General features: G+C 41.1%; 1 protein-coding gene across 5 annotated transcripts in view; it reads left to right on the top strand.

The window, feature by feature from the left end:
- Nucleotides 1-19,118, top strand: part of LOC139675769 (catenin alpha-3) — a 183,992-nt gene that overhangs the window by 43,032 nt on the left and 121,842 nt on the right. For all 5 annotated transcript variants that reach the window (XM_071563844.1, XM_071563842.1, XM_071563847.1 and 2 more), the window contains one exon: nt 9,151-9,307. In XM_071563844.1, the coding sequence (XP_071419945.1) occupies nt 9,151-9,307 (157 nt within the window). The remainder of the gene's footprint in view (nt 1-9,150; nt 9,308-19,118) is intronic.

The following is a 19,118-nucleotide window of genomic DNA, read 5'->3' as shown; positions in this document are numbered from 1 at the left end:
ATATTTAAGACTCCAAAACTTCACCCACCAAACTTTGGCAGAGCCTTTGGTCCTTTATACCTTGAGACAGCCTAAAGAGGGAAATGCTCCACACATTTTCCCAGGGGAGACTTTGAGTTTTAGCAGGAAATGAAGATTTTGGCAAAGGTTTAAAAGGGTAATGTACAACCAAGGTAGAGCATTCCACAAAGCACCCACACAACCCAGCAGAGTACAACCCACTGGGTTTAAGTTACCCAAAAGAGATGAAGGCAAGAGCAATGAAAGGAAGAGAGTTTAAATGATTAAAGAAAGAAAGAGATTAAGAGCAGAAACAGGAATAAGTGGCTAGAGAGAGAAAAGAGATTGAAAAGATATTAAGAGAAAAATAGCTACCACTAAAGAATCCTATGGAAGGCTCTTCATTTCCCCCACTCCATGGAGCTGGTTCCAGCCCAGCAACAAAATACCACTTTTACTGGTCCAGTGTCTCAACCATCCCAGTATACTTCCTTTAGCTATGAAAATATGGAGCTGCAAAGTTTCATCTTATAGTAGCAAAAATCCACAGTCAACTCATATGCTTTGAATGAATTTTCTGTTTGTTTATTTATGTGAATGTAGAGCCCACTACCCTGTGCACAGGACGAACTGAGTGGAGATAATTTCTCTGCTTTTGGCTCCCAAAGGATTCCAGTATACATTCAACTCAAACACTTTTTACTCCAAAACCTCTGGGAGGTTTTGCACTGGAGCAAGTATGGACTGTTACTGTTTTTCAGGGAGCAGGTGATAGTTAAACCTTCCAGTTTTAACTACATTTAATGATCCTATAATAAGGTAGTACAAAGAAATTCCTTCTCTAAATAGATTTATTAATGTATATATGGTAGATGCACAGGTTTAATGCTAAGGAACATGCTTTAGTTTAATGTTCGGTGCCAGGGTTCTCAGTCATGGGTCAGATCCTGGAGATAAGAGCCCTGCATACAAATTAAGGGCATTTTGTGTCCTTTTCCATCTTCATGAACACAAGCAGTTCCTCAGAAACACCAGCTTTACAGACTGTTGTCCTTGCCGGTTTGGTGAGACCGGAGAAGGCATCGATCAGAGTCCTCATCTGGATTTTACCTTCTGAGCCTGTTCTTAACATTTCTGCTCTGGGGATTGATACTAAAGCTTTGTAATCTATTCATAATTGTTAAAATATGTGGCTGAGAGTCTTCTTTTACTGAGCTCTAGGTTGAGTACAATCCATTTTCCATATACATAATGTTATTTTACTGTGTGGTTATCCATGCCTTCCCTTAGGGATGAACACCCCTCCATGCAGTGCAAATGAAACATGTCAGTATTCCAGAGGTTTGGGTGAAGTACTCAATCATTCCACAGTAAAGACTGGAGCACGAAGTTGCCTGTGCTGGTAGAGTTTGTGCTTTTCATGTAAATCTGTTTTAAATTTTAGTCACTGTAGATTTGTTTACTGCTCAGGATGAGTGAAGGGAGTGGAGAAAAATGAGGGACTGAATGTGAAACAACCAGAAATGTAAATTCAGTGTCAGAAGCCTCTTTTTATGGGGACTCCAGCCTTAAGGTCTTGTTTGGAAAATAATTAATTTCTGCATAGGAAAGACTGTCATTTCAGAAACATGTGTCTGAAGTGCTTGGGTTTGGTGTAGCAGCTGCTTTTGGGATGTTGTTGCATGTGATTGGAGAGGGTGCTGCATTCAGAGAACCCAGTGAATTAGCTGTGGTGGGGTATTAAGGGCAGTAGCATCATGCCATCACCCTTAGTCTGTCAGTTCTTCAGGGGAGTTGTGGCTCACACACCTTTGCAGCAGCCTCCTGTAGGGGCAGGACTGTAAGAACATCAGTGGGGTAGGGGTACCAAGGGGGAGGTGATTGACAGGCTGGTTCCTGATGTTGGGAGGAGTGAGATGAATGAAATAGTTGTTTGAGAATTCAGCTATGAATGAGAGAGAGTCAAGTACTCTCTGTTCCCCACTGTACACCCTTACACTTGGACATGTACACTTCCAAGTTGTCACTGCTCACCCAGATGGATAAAATGGTTTGGGAATATTTATTCCCAGGGTCTTGTTTTCATTCACTTGTTGAACAGGGACATCCTGGGGTCAGCTCTTTCAGCTTTACTGTAGTAGCCTCCACTAGGACAGAGCTGACCCTTCTTTTCTTGGAGGCAAATTTATCTAGCATATTTGAGAAATATTTGACAAAACTTGACTCTGCTCTTACTGTGTCAAGTTGATGTATTTGCCCTCTTAATTTTGTGGGAAATTAATCTGCTGGAGGTGCAGATGAATGTAAATCTGGGCAGCCAGCTCCTGTTCTTCTGCAAAAAAGGATAATCACCAAACAAAACTCAAGCTATTAATTAAGACTTTTTCTTGCTTTGGTTAGAGGGGCTAGCAGTTTTCAATATTCAGAATATTCTTTTACTTTGTTTCTAAGGAATTTATAGTTTTCTTCTACTGTAGTCGCTGCCATGTCAGACCTTTGCCATTGCTTTTTCCTTTGTTTTATATAATTAAGACACTATAAAAATATTCTCTTGTAAAGCTACTCACCCTGCATGTGCAGTTTTTACTCTTGTGTTGCCTCCTTTTGCCTGACCTTGGGCTGGATGATTCACCCTTGCCTGAAGGCTGAGCATTGCTCCCTCCCTGTGCCACAGGTGGGTGTCTGTTGGGCTCCAGGTTGTTATTTCTGCAATAAAGGAGTAACTGTGCCATATTTTAAGCTGACTCCAGGTGGTTTTGTGAGTGCTGAGCTTTTGCTTTGGTTTTTTTTTGTTTGTTCCCCAGCTCTGCCCCCTTTTAGCCCATTGAGGAGGGCAGTAGGTCCCCTAAAGCTGCTTGTACTGAGTATGCCTCAAATTTCAGTTTAACTTCCCTGCATTCTCATGTAGCCACCAGCTGTTCAGAGGCTGGATCGTAGAAGGCATGTAGGATTATCTTGTTACTGTCACCATGTTGCTCTGTCCTCAAGCTTCCCTCAGCTCCTCTCTGTCAGTGCTGTGTTAACCCTTTGAGACTGGCTTTCCTGTAATGGTGTGGAGTGTGGTGTATCCTGTGCTTGATGAGGACACAGATACAGTACTGCTGTACAACAGCTAATAATAAAGGCAATCCTCATCCAACTTCTGCTCAGGAGTCCAAGGATATATCTGAGAACTGTTGATTTAGCAACTTCTGCTATGCCCAAGCAGTGAGCAGGAGGAGTCCCTGAACTGTGAGATTTGTAGTGCAGAAATACAAATAGGGAAAAAGTAATGGTGGAACTGGGACAGACTAATATGCTGTAATAAGGTAGAGTAAGGCTGTTTCTAATTGACCAGTAACCTTGTTTTAGATCAGGATGCAGTGATGAAATGGGTGATGTCAAATTAGTTTTGCTTTTATTGTTTCTTGAGATCAGTTCAGATGATAAATTTACACTATGGTTGATAGTTGGAGTGAGGTAGAAAAACAGCCCCATGAAGCCTAAAAACTGGCTAAAACTTCTTCAGTTTGGTCTGCTGTTGGTGAGGCTCTGAAAGACCTTGTGTAAGGATTTTTTTTTCTCCTTTTTACAGGAAGAGGATTTAAATTCTGCATTTTACTTATGTGATAATGTATCTCTTCAAGTTTGTTAGACCACATTAAAAATAGCCAGTCCAAATCATACATGTTGTGGATCCTGGCTCTTGGGGCAGCTCCAGACAGAACAAAGCTGGCAGGATGATAGCTGGGTTTGGCTGAGCTTTAGCAGCCTTGCTGGAGTCTCACCTGGGCATGGTTCCCAGGCCAGACAAGGACATGTGGTCTGCAGTGTGCTCTGGATACAACAGAATTCTGGATACAACAGCATTTTGGGTTCAGTACCATCAGCCTGAGTTGTCTTATGGAATGTAGGTATTGCCACACCATGTTTGGTCAGAGGGGAATGAAGTTCTTTAATAGGATATTAACATTAGAGCAATTTGCCTGAGGGGCCATAAGGAACAGTGTCATCTGAAATACTTAATTCAAGATTATCTGCCTTTGTGTGTAATATAAATGACTTGACTTGTAGCTGTGAATTCCCTGAGGGGAGCCTCAGGTAAATTCTCTGGTTTGTGTTGTTTGGGTGGTTAGACTGGTGGTTTGGGGCTCTTGTGCAGCCTCAGCCCACCACACTGGGAGCCAGTGCAGTCTCTGCACTCTGAGATGAACTTGCTGCCTGCTGTGCTGTAGCTTTTCATTTACTGAAGGTTGTGGGGCTTCATTTCCAGAGGTACCTGGAAGCATCTTGATTTCTAAATTCACCCATTTAATAAAGTTAACTACATTCTGTAACAGTTTTGGTGGTCTTCCCAAGCACTTTACCTCTTTATTGCATTTGATGAAATAAAATTGGTTCTTTTAAATCTTTGGCAACATAAAGATGATGATTCTGATACTGAAACAGCTTTTCACACAGTCTCGTTGTTACTTTTTGGAGGTCCAACCTGGTAAATCTTCCAAAACAAAGAAAATAGCGTAAGAAAAAACACTTTATTGTATTCAAACAGAAATAGGGTTTGACTTTCAGGTCTCTTATTAGAGGCTTAAACAGAAAACTTAGAAATCACCTGTTTAGTATTCCAGTCTTGATGGACATGTTTTAAAACCTAAACTAGTTAGTGTGGTGAATGAAAACAGGGCCAGTGTGACCCAAGAATTATTGAGGTGAAATTTTGAGCCCCTGGCTCAGAGAATTGATCCTGCGAAATTGGATTAGGCGTGACAGGAATGAAAACACTGAAGCCTCAACTCCTGCAAATTTCTTACTTTCAGGAGAATGCTGGGGGAGCTGCTGTAGAGCCAAACAGAAACAGGCTTTAATATATTGTATTGCATGTGGAAAGTTACTCTATCTTTGGTATTGATATTGAAATAGAGAAACTGGAGGTGATTTCCTCTGTGCAACTGGGGAACAGTGAATTGTTCAGAGTAACAAAGGCAGAGCAGTTCTTCTGTATTGAATGAGTAGTATTTTTTCCTGCCTGCTGCAGATTTATGCAGTTCACATCCTAAAAACAAAATCTGGGCTGGATCTCCACTTGGCAGAAGCTCAAAATATTTGTTAGAAAATCCCTGACGTGTCCAGGGATTGGCATTGAATTGGGGGTTTGGGTGTGTTTTACAACCTAACAAGATGCCATGATTTGTCACCTCATGGCTTTTCCAGACCAGTGTGCAATTTGAACTGTTCCTTCCCTTTTAGAGAGCAAAAGATAACTTGGAATGTATATGATGTTGATTTTATTCCTCTTTCCTGCTGCTTCTCTGCTTTCTAATCCTTTCCCATTATTTGTGTAAATAGACACAGTCCTGGTGTTGTTCTAGTGCATGTTTTCTGGGTATAGTTTTGGAGTAGTGACAAGTACCCAATAGTAAGAGGGTTGCTTGCTTTATAAATTCTTCTTTGTGCTCACCAAAATTTGTCTTTTTGTTTTCTTTTATTTTTCCTTGTGATGTGCTGTGTTCTGACTGATGAAAGCAAAGCTAAGGTGGGGTAGGATAAATTACAGAAGTGTAAATGCTCATCAGTATGGCTTGGACCTTGAACAAACAAACACTGAGCTTGTCTCAGGGACAAAGGAAACAGTTTTCTACTAATTTCTAAAACTACTAATTCCTAAAATTATTAAACTACTCATTATTTTTAAAAATATATGGAAGTGGACTATTACTACACAGAATTTTCTGTTTTCATTCTACACTTCGTGTAGAAAGAACATCACAGGTAGCACTGTCTCTTGATCCAAGAGGTCTGGACACTGAGCTGAAGCTGTTTGGGCTGGTTTTGTTCTGCAGAGGTTTCTCTGGGGAGTTGGGGGATGTGGTGTGTGCTGTCACCACCAGTGAGACTCCTGAAGTACTACAGACACAACTGTTGGAAGAATTTGGTCTGTGGGCAAGTCTGGAGTCACCTTTTCTCCCACATTTGCCATCTCTGGGAGCTAAAATTGGGCATTAATGAGAAGCCGTTGTGCCTGTTGGGATAACAGTGTTTAGGAAGTGGAAGTTCAGTTAGTTTTAAATGGGAAAAAGGAAAGGGAAAATGTTTTAGTGCAGGCTCTTTCCTGCTTTAGTTTGTTCGTTTGTGCATGTGTGGGATTTTTTAGTTAGTTTTACCAAGTCAGTTGCAAGAGGCACAGGCTGCAGTTACTTAGGGATCAGAAATAAAAACACTTTATCCTGTTGCTGAAACACCTTCAATCCAGTGGAGACCTTAAGTGATGGACTCCATCAGCAGAGGCCCTGGTAACAAAACTGATGCCTGGTTTGTAAACTGCTTAGTTACATCCTTTGAGTGTCCAGCATTTGTTTAATGAACAAAGGAAGCAGTTTGTGTTAGTGGTGAAATGGGAAGTCATGTCAGACTGTCCTTAGCTCTGCAGGTTATTGCCTACCTTGGAGTTCTTATTTAAAGTGTGCATTTAGTGGCAAAGGAAGTGCTGTAGCAGGAAAATGCTGAACACTTGTCTTTATCAAAAGAGACCCTTATAATCTCTTAAGTTTCCTGCTCTCACTCTTCATGAACACACAGCAAATCAGCCCTTGCAGAGCCCCCAGCAGAAGCAACGTGTGTGTCAGTGGAAATTTCCGCCTTCAGCAGCCAGTGTGGTCTGCAGACTGTTGGAGGAGCCAGAGCAACGAGGTCTCCATAGCCATCCAAGCATAAAGAGGAGTCTGCAGGAGGAGACCCTGTGTCCAAGCGCTGCTGCAAAGGAATAGTGCACTTGGGAATGCAGGCAGAAGGTTTATGGCAGTGGTTGGCTTGTGCCAAGGAGATGGCACCTGTTTGCTGCCTTTGGGCCTTCAAGGTGCCTGGTGATTTTTGTTTTCAGTGTCAATATTCCGATAAGGGGTAAATGACCCACCATTTCATCTCTGTTGAAATTGTGCTACTGCTGGTTTTGGGTGTTAGAAAGGCTGTGGGACTTTGGCATTGCTCCAAGCTGCTCTCAGCTCCTTTGGGAAAGCTTCTCTTCCAACACCCCTGGAAGTCACCATGATTCTCTCCTCCATTTTATTAGGGGACAGAATGTTATTTACAAACTAAAATACAAATTTTCTGCACATTCAGTATTTTACCTGTGGGGAACTGAGGTGGTGTTTTTTTCACATAAGAGACATAAATGCTGTGCCTTTTTTCAGAGGCAGAACCATAAAGCATCCAGACAGATCTTATGCCAGATGATACAGCCAATAAATACTTTTGCTGAAGGTTTTGTGGATGTGGAGTGTGGATAACATAAGATTTTATGACACATACTGAAGGGTCTGTAGTGAAAGGATGTCTGGAAATGATGGGCCAAGCCCTGTGTTTAGCACAGGCTGAATTAAAAAAGGGAAATGAGCAGTCAGTTCTGAGCCTGTGCTGGGCCTGGCTGGAGCAGGACCCTGTGCCCCACTCCTGTCATGTGCTGTTGTACAAGGCCTTTGTTGAAGGGATACTGCCTGAAATCAGACTGTTGTAAGTGAGCCTTCATTAGGTGTGTGCTGTATGGCTTATGAACTGCAGTTAGAATTCTTTCCTAGTCTAACTGCTGAAACCTTAGCTAGCAGATGTGGTTTCTGAGGTGCTTTTAATTATTTCTTTTCCATTGCTTGCTTGTTTTAAACAGCATTCCCTATGATCTTATTATCAGGTATTTTTTAAAAAGCTGTTCTTCTACCTGTCCACTTGCTTCTAAATTTGTTTTGCCTATTGGAGTTTTTTTTTCTTTCTGGAGAATAAGCTGTTTTTAAGCTTTTATGTTTGTACTTCTGGGACAGAATTCTGGGTTTTTTTGATCTCCTGTGGAATTGGTGAAGGCATCTTATCCTTTTCTTTATTGTAGTTATGCACTCTGCCTTCTCCAGCTGCCTGATGAAATAATAAGCACATGGTCTATTCCTTCTTACAAAAACCATTAGTAAAAAAACCCAATCCCAGCAGTAATCTTGTGAAATCCGAGTTGTGTGTGTCCCTTCATTAGGAGAGCACAAATATTAGTACATTTGTCATTGTTTAAATTTCACCCTAAGTTCATGTGATTTGTAAAAGTACCAACCAAACAAAACTGATCACAGATTTAGTTGATGATCCAGAGCAGGTTCAAGAGGATTGATATTATTGTAAGGACACATCAGATGGCCTTAAAAGAGGATTTTTCTGGGTTTTATATTTTGGTACAAAGAGTTGATTGCAGTGGCACAATATACAGGAGTGTTTCATGATTCTCTACTGTCAGCACTGGGGATATTGGTGGGGTTTGTTTTTTCTATTCTTCCCATATTTGACTTTACATTGTGTTTTGTAGTCTTAAAATCATTCTCCTCTTGATAAATAAGCAATATTGAGAAGGGGGGGGAGGCTTAGTGGAAGGTTAATGTTCAGCTTCTGCTTGGGGTATGTGTTAGTTTAATTAAAAAGTTCATAGATATAACAAGAACAAAAAACTATGCTAGGAAAAAACCTCTGTAGTTAATTAACTGACTGACATATCTATAGAAGTAATCATTTGAGGATCCAGTATTTGCATCTGCAATTAGCCTTCCCTGGGAGAAATGAAATCTGCCCTCTTGACGTGAACGTGGTTTCTGTTTTTGGGCCCAACTGATGCAGCTCTGTCAGTGTCTGCTGTTATGTAGAGGTAGGATGTGTTCTGTCCCATGTCTCTGATCCTGAAGATCCTCTTGGTCTGGCAAAGCCTCCCACTTTTACATGACAGAGGCTGATGGTCCCTCTTTCAGTGAAGATGCTCCATAATAAGCCCTTGATGTTAGAGTTAGCTCAGCAGTGAAGTGAAGGTGTTTGCTGTACTGCTAAGTGTGTGCCTGAAGGGTGTGTGAGTTAAAACCTCCTTGTATTAATACATTGCAAACTTGGAGCAGTCTGAATCCTCCAACTAAAAGCACATTGTTGGGATTTTTGCTGTCCTATTCCATCAGCTTCTTCATTTATGAAGCTACCATGGAAGCTGAAGTTGGCCTCAGCAACATCTGACTGATATTTCTGCTTGGGAACAGAAACAAAAGGAGAGCAAAGCTGTTGCATGGAGAACAGGAAACTGCTCTGCAGTGCTAAGTAAAATATAACATTTGATTTCTGAAGACATAATTATTTAGATGGGTTTTGTGTTTATTTTTGGTACAGGTTATTAATGCTGCTTTAGCTCTTGCTGCCAGACCAAAAAGTCAAGTTGTGAGAAACAACATGGAGATGTATAGGAGTACATGGGAGAATCACATCCATGTTCTCACTGAAGCTGTGGATGATATAACAAGTATTGATGATTTTCTTGCTGTATCAGGTAGGATAATTTTCACAATCCCATTATTCTTTCCTATGCTTTGCAAACTTTTCACCACTTGTCAATAGGAAACCAATGGAGGATTAGATTGTATAAGGCTTTGTGAAGCTGCTGCTTCTGTTGAAAATGTCCCCAGTGGGTATTTCTGGTCTGCACAATGTAGAACTGGGTGGAAATTACTGGAGCAGCTCTGGTGCATCAAGTGCCATGGGTGTGAGAGGGGGCACCTTTGTCAATCCTCACTTACCTCCTGAGTTTCACAAACCTCTCTGCAGCTGTGACAAGTCTCCTTCTAGAAAAGCAAATACCTTGCAGTGTGCACAAACCTTAAACAAGACATTCTAATGTTCCAGTTACTGTGGAATGCACAGCAGAATTTCTGGAATTTTCTGTGTTCCAAATATTTGTCACACAAACTGTACTTACAAGTCTCTTCACTGAAGAGAGCCTTGATAGTAAACTCTATTTACTGGAGCAGTGGGTGCCTTCAGCATTTAAACAGAAGATAGAAAAATGTTGTTTCATTCCCTACAGTTTAAAGATCCCACTTGTGCCATAAGTTTCTTCCTTCACTGTAGAAGTGTTCAGCAAAAGCATTTCAGTTGCACAGTACATGTTTTCCTGTGTTGCTCCTGCAAACATACACCTTCATATTCACAGTCTAGAAATCTCTAATGGTGAAGCACTTGTAAATTTGTTGAATTCTGCCTTTTTGACTTCTCTTAAAGTAACATAAAGTGGAAAGGAAGGAAAAATTTTCTCAACTTCATTAAATGTGGTTTAACTTTTGTGTTTCCTTGTGGTCAGTGGGCCCTGTACTTGCCTGTTTCTCTCTGGGCACGTCCTTTGGGCTTAGTTCTGTTTGTGAGGATTATCTGGTTTATGCAGCAACATGAAACATGAACAGTGCTGCAGATGTCAATAGCTGGAGACCATTGTAGGTAAAGTCAGAGTGGAGTTCAGGCTGTGCTTTGCCTGGGACAGAGCTTGGGGATTCACTGTTCAAAAGCTTATTTGGGATCTTCAAAGTATCCCTCTCCTGTGGTGGCTGGAACTGCTGGCCTGGAGTCCCAGGAACTGTTTTTCTGGTGATGGGGATGTGGCTATTGCAGTGCAAAAGCATTAGCAGAGATGCCTGTTGAGGCCCTGAGTTGGGTGTGAGACACAGATATGACCCTGAGATCAGCTCAGCTGGTTAAAACTTGGCTGTAATAATGCCAAGGTCATGGGTTCAATCCCCTGTGTGGGCCATTGACTTAAGTGTTGGACCCGTTAATCCTTGTGGGTCCCTTCCAATAGTCTGTGATAATTTCCCCAGGGCATGGAGCTCCTTGCAGCTGATTTGGGTGTGAGTGCAGGACAACTTAGTGCAAATAGTGGGAGTTGAGTATTCACGGAGTTCCTGTCCTACAGATGTCTCAGCTTCCTAGCACAGAAAAACATGATCTGAGGGTTAGTTTTTCCCATTGTAAATTAGCCTTTAATGGAAGCAGATTATGGACCTTCCTGTTGCTTATAGGGCAAATCTTTCCTGTTGGTGTGAAACCAAAGTTTCTGCAGGTATTGCTAGAGCTGTCAATAAAAAGATAAAACAAGTCAGAATCACACAGAATCACAGACTATTCTCAGTTGGAAGGGACCCACAAGGATCATCGAGTCCAACTCAAGTCAATGGTCCATACTGGGATTCAATTGCTAATGAATTTAATACATTAATCTATTTTACTTACCATGAAATATCCTGAGTTTTAAAATTCTTCTTTCAAATTCATTGTACTAAGTGTTTCTTTTAAACTACACAGCCATGATTCATTTAAATGGCACATTTCAGATATTTTTTCAAAATTTCCTTGACTTTAGGAGTAAAATTAGGCATTCCAATAATAATTGTGGAAAAACCCTTGTCATCAGGCAGCTGCTCGTTTCAGAGCAGACTGCTGGCTTTTTGCTGTATGTTCCATTCTTTGGTTGAACACAGATGAATGATTGACAATATTTCACAGTAACTCACTCAAGTAGCACTGATGTGTAGGCCTGCATGTGATGAGGTCCAGAAAAAGTAAACATGCCTGTATTTGCTTTAAACTGTGTGTAGAACATTCTCTGTAAGCTTTGGTAGAACCTTTTGGCACATATTAATTTAATTTGCTCAATCATGTGTCCTGCTTGCCCTTAGGGCATCTGCTGAGATGATGTTTCCCTATGGCAGTGTCACCTTCCTGCTTGGGGAAGATTTAGTTATTTATTTTATTAGCTCATGTACAAAGAAATAGTAAGAGTAGTTGTGAGGAACAGTGCAAGCCACTCTTGGTCTGCTCCTCAGGGTGTGAGCACCATTATTGTGTTCTGAGGGAGCAAAGCATTTGTGGATTGCACTGAATAGATAAGAGGAGTTGTGTGAATAAAAGAGTTAAAAGTGTAATAGAAGATCATAGAATCATAGAAAGGATTGGGTTGGAAAAGACCTCCAAGATCATCAAGTCCAACCCTTGGTCCAATCCAGTCCCTTTACCAGATCATGGCACTCAGTGCCACGGCCAAGCTCAGTTGAAAAACCCCCAGGGATGGGGAATCCACCCCCTCTCTGGGCAGGTCATTCCAATGCCTGAGCACTCTCTCTGCAAAGAATTTCTTTCTGCTCTCCAACTTCAATTTCCCCTGGCAGAGCTTGAGCCCATCGTGCCCCCTTGTCCTATTGCTGAGTGCCTGGGAGAAGAGACCAACCCCCACCTGGCCAGAACTTCCCTTCAGGGAGTTCCAGACAGTGCTGAGGTCACCTCTGAGCCTCCTCTTCTCCAGGCTAAACATCCCCAGCTCCCTCAGCCTCTCCCCACAGCACTTGTGCTCCAGTCCCTTCTCCAGCCTTGTTGCTCTTCTCTGGCCCCGCTCCAGCCCCTCAATCTCTTTCCTGACCTGAGGGGCCCAGAACTGAACACAACACTCAAGGTGTGGCCTCCCCAGTGCAGAGTCCAGGGGAAGGGTCACTGCCCTGGGCCTGCTGGCCACACTGTTTGTGATACAGGACAGATGGTATCTACCTTATTCAGAAATTACTTGGTAATTAGGAAAGGTATTATGCTTTGAGTGTTTTGTGTCATTTTTGAGATGAAAGAAATACCAGAACTGGTTTATAATGGACCTTTTTTCCCTGTAGAAAATTGTGTTCTACACCACATGCCACCATGGGAAAAAATGTGTTCTAAATAACACACATCTTTCAAAACGGATGCTGAGCTGCCTGGGCCATGTCAGCTCTTCACCTTTGAGCTGGATGGCTGAGATTGCAGCCCTGACTGTCTTTGCACCTTTCAGGTTGATGAGGGAAGTGATTAGTCCTGTAGTGCCAAAATTGTATTCAAACTTATAGTTAACTTTTTGTAAATAAACACGCCTTCCCTGGAAATCCTGCTGATTCAGAACTCTGAATCAACAACATGGCCTGCTCTCCTGTTTATTTAAATTGCACCTCTGACTGATTGGTAGGTCAGATGTTTCTCCCAAATACATTTGTGAACCACAAAACACATTCCCAACTTTCAGCAGTTTTGGAATGTACATTTTTTATGAACTTTTCACCCAGGTCACCTGAGCTTTGCAGGACAAGTAGTTCTATAAAGGGGTGTTGTGAATCTGAGTTATTCTGTGCTTACTGGTGATTTAAAGAGTAAATTCAGAACTTTTAGCTGAGTTTCTTCTGCAGACACATGTGAGGTGCAACAAAACTCCCTTTTATGTCCCCACAAAACTTTTGCACAGAGCTGAGTCTCAAGTTAGTCCCTGTGTGTTTAAATGCTTATAAATTAGATTTAATAAGAATGAAAAACATGTATGTGGTAATAATACTGGTTTTACTTTTCGAAATGTGTTGGTCTTTCCTTTTCAGATTCACCTCTCCTCATGAAATTAGATTTTTTTTGTTTTGTTTTAACTGTGTTCTCTTCTTGCTATTTATTTGTGTGTGATATTGTGTTCCAAGGAGACCCAGAATACAGAAGAATAAAAACCATCAAGTCTGGTCTTTACAAGTGAAAATGAGGTCTGATTGCAAATATAAAGGAGAGCAAGAGTTAATGACTTGTGTAGAAAAATGTCATTGCAATTATGAAACCTTATAAATGATGATACTGTTGTTGGTAGATTTGTTACACCTCGTAAGAACAGAGAATCAGTCTCAGCCTATTGGTTTTGGGTAGTTAATCTGGGCGAGGAGGAATGTGGATATTAATCTTTACAACCCACTGACATTAAGTTTAAAAATTACTGTCATCCATTTATCATGATGATGTGAAGTCTTCAGATTCATAAATTAAAATGTGCTGTTGCATTTGATGCATGAATTTCCAGGAAACCAGTTCTGTTATGCTTATAATTTCATTTATGTTGGTAGAGCCTCAGTTTTATCCACAGCTCTGCTCTCATAAACTGACTCTTTCGTGTCTCCTCCCTCATACTCTTGGACTGGAAACACAGTTTATGGTGTTTGTTTTCTAATGTTGATTCTTCTGCCTTGTTTTAATACCCTTTTATTCAAAATGGCCATAATACACCTACTGGATATAAATGGAAAATCTGAAATGACAGTATTTCCTTCCTTTGTATGAATGATTTCTGCTCCTGATAATGGTGTGTAATTGCAATGACATGTTAATTGCAATTGTTAAATATTTAAATATTGTCACATGTTAAAAAACCAGTAAGAGCAGACTTGGATCTGCAAGTCCCAGAGTTACCTTTTGCAGGGACAGTGTAGGTAAGAAAAGCATCAACAGTCTGTTTCTACGTACAAAATTCTCAGGACTTCTGATTTTTTTCCTTTCTGTTGTCTGTGCTGCTTTTCTGTCCTGTTCTCACTGTCCTTGCCCAAACTGTGATTATTTTATCTACTGAACCTTCTCTCCAGCCTTCCCTATGCTGTCCTGAGTTTTGGTCTGTCTTATTTATAATATCACCATGCTTAAATCCTGGTAACAGTAGCTCCTCTTCTGCCAAAATGGAAGTTCCATATTTTCATTAAAACATTTCCCTGTTCATTGCTTTTCTCATCCCTCCTCATGTGTGACTAAATCCCCATCTTCAAACATAAGCAAGTGTGTGCAAAGGATGTAGAGCCTTTCCTGTTGTGTAATGGCATCTCTGCTCTCTGCCCTTTCACACACCTTCCTAAAACACGATTTGTCTGAAGTGTATTTTGTCTCTTGGAATCTCATCAACACCTGGAATGGTTGTAATTTTTTGTAAGGTAAATGTGTATAACCCATTTGATGTGGAGATTTTGTCCAGCTTGTTGTTTCTCTTCCAGAAATTCTATTATTTGCCAGCGATGGTGAGTGCAATGCCTTACCTGTCTGCCTCAGGGAAGGGTTTGTGGAACTCCCCTGTGCAGGTTGCACTGTTATATGGCTAATGGGAAACAGGGATGTGGGCAAATCAATCTGCAGTGGAGTCTGGAGAGTGCCACTCCCAGCACTGTGAGCAGAACAATGGTCTGTAATGTGTGTGCAGCTCCTTACACAAATTGCACTGAAGTGTCTTAAATAGATAAAAGACTTCTGAGACTGCTGAGCAGGTTCTGTGCTGGCACTAAAGGTGACTCAAGCCAACTTGAATAGGCAAAAGGGAGTAATTTTTTAACTAAGAATTGGCACAACTCAGTGATTCTTGGAAAGAGGGAGAAGAGCCACAATCCATTTTCCTACAGTTCTCTCGTCCCAGGGTGCTGTGATGCTCAGACTGTCTGAGCAGATCCAGGGAAATGCTGCACGACTCTCCCTCTGAATGAAGTTGAAAAGATCACACTCCAAATGTGGAATGTGCAAAGAATTCCCTAAAAGTCTGAAACTATGCAGGCTAGGCATTTATTTCAGTCTCATGATCCTTCCCTTGAAATCTAAGAGTTTGTTAAGTCTTTCAAGCGGAATGTGAACTGTGACTCCACAGTGATAGAACTGAGGCTGCCTTTCAGTGCCATCAGAAACTACTTCTAATTCATGGGAAGCAGCAAAAGATTGGATCTTACTGTAGAGCTGTTGGAGAAAGCAGGTTGTTATAAATCATAAGACTCTCTTAAGGAAAGTAGTTTATAAATAGTTTTGTTTGGTGTTTTTTTTCCCAAAAGACTGGTAAGCTTTTATTCTTCATCATTGAAGACATTATTAAGCTTAGTCTCCCTTGTTTTTTTTCAGTACTCAGTGGACAGAGACAGGCCCATTTTAAAGGTGTTTGGGAGAGTGTCAGTGCTTGTTCTGAGCAACGCAGTCATTCTCTGCTAAAGAGAGAAAAAGCTTGTTGAGAATAGACTAATAGAAAATTTTATTAATTCTCCCCTCAGTCTTCCAGTCTGATGTATTTCCTGTTGGTAGCCAGGTGTTTTTTTTAATCTGTGGCAGATCTCTGGCATTATCCAGTTTCATACCATAAAGGGAGACTTTTCCTCTCTTTCTTCAAAATTGCTTTAAATCAGTAATATTTTCAAAAACTCCTGCTGTCCTTTTTATTCCCCTGCCTTCTCACATCCCTTAATGCCATTATATGCACCTACACTTCCAGTTTTTGTAATATTCTCTGCATACTACACATTCTTCCTTGTCTCTGCCCTGTAGGAGTTACTCTGCTGTTGAACTGTTGTTCTTTATTATCCAGTGTCATAGTCTGTATAAAGGTATTCCTAAGAAATAACTTCCTTTATGTTGCCTGTCCTTTTAATCTTATCATGTTCATTTATCCAGGATTGTGTCATAGACTATCCAGTACTGCTTTTTTTTTTGAACCTCAGATACAAATCTCTGAAACAATAATTTATCCTTGCCATTCGAGTCAGAGGATGGAAACAGGCCAAGATGTGAAGGGAATCTTAAGATCAACTCATTTTTCTTGTTTGAAACAAAAGCAGCTCCATTCAAGCTAAAAATAACTTGGGATTTGTACCATCGACAAGTTAGTTAATACCAGAGGAAAAAAACTTGTTAACAATGTTGATATTTGGTGGTTGTTCATTTGCAAGTTCTTAAATTACTTTGTGCTTAGGTTTTTTTATGTAAGTCTGAGACATGTTGATTTTTATTTATTTTTCAATGTAATGAGTGATCTTATTTCCTCAGCTTAATTGTCAGAAGGTTTGGGTGATCAAAAGCAGTGTTGGCTGCCCCTTTGGTTTGTATAGAGTGACAAGCTCTGGGTAGGAGACAGCTGGAAGGAGCATGGACATTGGATATGGGTGGTTTATCAGCTCTTTGTGTCTCATACGCGCTTCCCAAAGTCCAGGTTCTAGTTCTTGTGGTGTCCCCTGTCCTTCCCTGCACTAGGGCAGTGTCTGAGAGTGCCTCATGTGTCAGGCCTAGTGTTGGCATGCTCTGCAAACTCTGAGCTTGTCCAGCTGGTTATGGCAATACTCTGATGGCATCACTGTTGTTGGATTGTGATTCTAATCTTACCTAAAGGTTTGGAAATCAATGGCCTACTATTGAATTCTTCCTTCTGATGCCTGCTTGGATGATCAATAGGTGTTTTTACATGTTAAAAATTGCTACAGAGGTGAGCCTAGACATGGCAAGAGCTCTTTAATCACAGAATCACAGACTATTCTGAGTTGGAAAGGACCCACAAGGATCAGCGAGTCCAACTCTTAAGTCAATGGCCCACACAGGGGATTGAACCCATGGCCTTGGCATTATTACAGCCAAGTTTTAACCAACTGAGCTGATCTCAGGGTCATTTTTGCACAGCTGCCATTTATGATTGTGGTCACTGTAAAGAACATGGATAGATGCAAATGACAGAACATTCAAAAGTGCTGAAACTGTTTTGGAAGTTCAGTGGAAGAGAATCCCTACATTGCGTAGGTGCCCTTTGAAAATTACTACTCTAATCCTGTAAAATGCTGTTTGTCCCTATGTCTCTTACACTGGAAGTTTTAGATACACTTAGGAATTGATTTAATGCCAACTGCTGAAATGCAGGTTAAAAATTCTGAAGGTTGTATCCAGTGTTGTAGCATTTCTAAGTTTAGGAGCCATTTTATAAGGGATTTCTTCTCATTTTATTCCTCAGTTCTCTAGTACTGTGCATTTCCACTGAAGATTGTCCTGTTCCTTCCTCTCACACCCTGAAATCTTGTAATTTCTAGAACTTCAAGAATTTCCTTCCTTCCTCCTATTCTCATTAAAACCAAACAAAAGTCTTCCTCAGCCTGTGTGGGTAAGGCTGTGAAACTTTAATGCTTTGTCTACTAATTTAGGGGAGCCACTTGCAAACAGAAACAGTGTATGACCTCTCCTTTCATTTTTTTTATGCACTTTATTCTGTTGTGGTTTTATTCAGTGATTCAGGAATGTGTGTTAGTTTCATCTTGCTGAACAGCTCCACTAAGCCTGCATTATGGTAGGTGCCAGCCTGAAGTAATTGCTGTTCAGGGACTTCTACAGGCAAAACTTTTTATTCTTAACTGATCACTTGTTTTTTGTCTAAATACATAGCTGTGTTTAAGTCAAATAGAAGTGTTGGATGTAATGTAAGCTAATCACATTAGAGTGTTATTTCATGGGCTTGGGTGTGTTGCATTTTACCTCTTTCTCTTAAGCATTTTTTCCCCTTCCATTTAAAAAATGTGTGAGCAGCAACTGTTGTGTTAGAGGAGCAAGTGTAGGGAGTGAAACTTTTCTTCCCTTGCAGAAGAGCTTGTGTAGGGACCACCCAGCAGATTTTAAGGAGCACAATATCCCCTACCTGTCCCTCCTAGCAAATAGGATCTTAGAATCAGTTGGATTGGAAGAGACCTCCGAGATCATCAAGTCCAACCCTTGGTCCAACTCCAGTCCCTTTACCAGATCATGGCACTCAGTGCCACGGCCAAGCTCAGTTGAAAAACCTCCAGGGAATGGGGAATCCACTCCCTCTCTGGGCAGCCCATTCCAATGCCTGAGCACTCTCTGTAAAGAACTTCTTCCTGATATCCAACCTAAACCTCCCTTGGCAGAGCTTGAGCCCCTGCCCTCTTGTCCTGCTGTTGGTTGCCCAAGAGAAGAGACCAATCCCCACCTGGCTACAACATCTTTCAGGGAGTTGTAGACAGTGATAAGGTCTCTCCTGACCCTCCTCTCCTCCAGGCTAAACAGCCCCAGCTCCCTCAGCCTCTCCTCATAGGACTTGTTGCATTGTAGGGAGAGGGAGGGCTTGGAACACCTCAGACTTTGCTGTTTCAGGTATTTGCAGTAGCTTTGCTGTTGAAGTGCTCTATAACAGGTACTATGAATTCACCAAAGCCATGAACACAACATTAGGGCTGTTCACTTCCAATCATGGCACTGCTGCTGTAGGAGGGATTGTGTGGTGTGTGTGGGCTTGAATGACTGGGTAAAGATCTCCCATCTCTAATTTATACTGGTTTCTAGTATATTTTATAATTACATACATTTTATAATGATTTATTTTTATAATTTATATAGTATATTTTTATAATAGTAATTTTTATTTCACGCAGTGGGACTTTACCCACAACTGTTATCACAGAGCAAGTGAGTATTGTATGAACCCAGGGCTCACTTTGGGGAGATTGTTTCTATTAAATATAGTTGCTTTTGTATTAACCCCTGAAGGAAAACAAAATGAGGCTGTTTATGGACTATCAGTTTTTTAAAACTGTGCACTAAGTCCATTCCACATCAAGTGTAACAAGTGAAGGTTTGTCTCCAGCTTGGAGGGCTGTGCTGTGAGACACATTAATGAGGTCTGTGTGTGAGCGTGGCCTGTGGCCACCACAGAGCTCTACTCTTACAGCCAGATGAAGCAATTTGCTAAGATTTCATTCTTTGCCAAA

Source organism: Pithys albifrons, chromosome 9 (assembly GCF_047495875.1).
Source record: "Pithys albifrons albifrons isolate INPA30051 chromosome 9, PitAlb_v1, whole genome shotgun sequence".
Taxonomy (NCBI): domain Eukaryota; kingdom Metazoa; phylum Chordata; class Aves; order Passeriformes; family Thamnophilidae; genus Pithys; species Pithys albifrons.
This window is presented reverse-complemented; position numbering and strand designations above follow the sequence as displayed.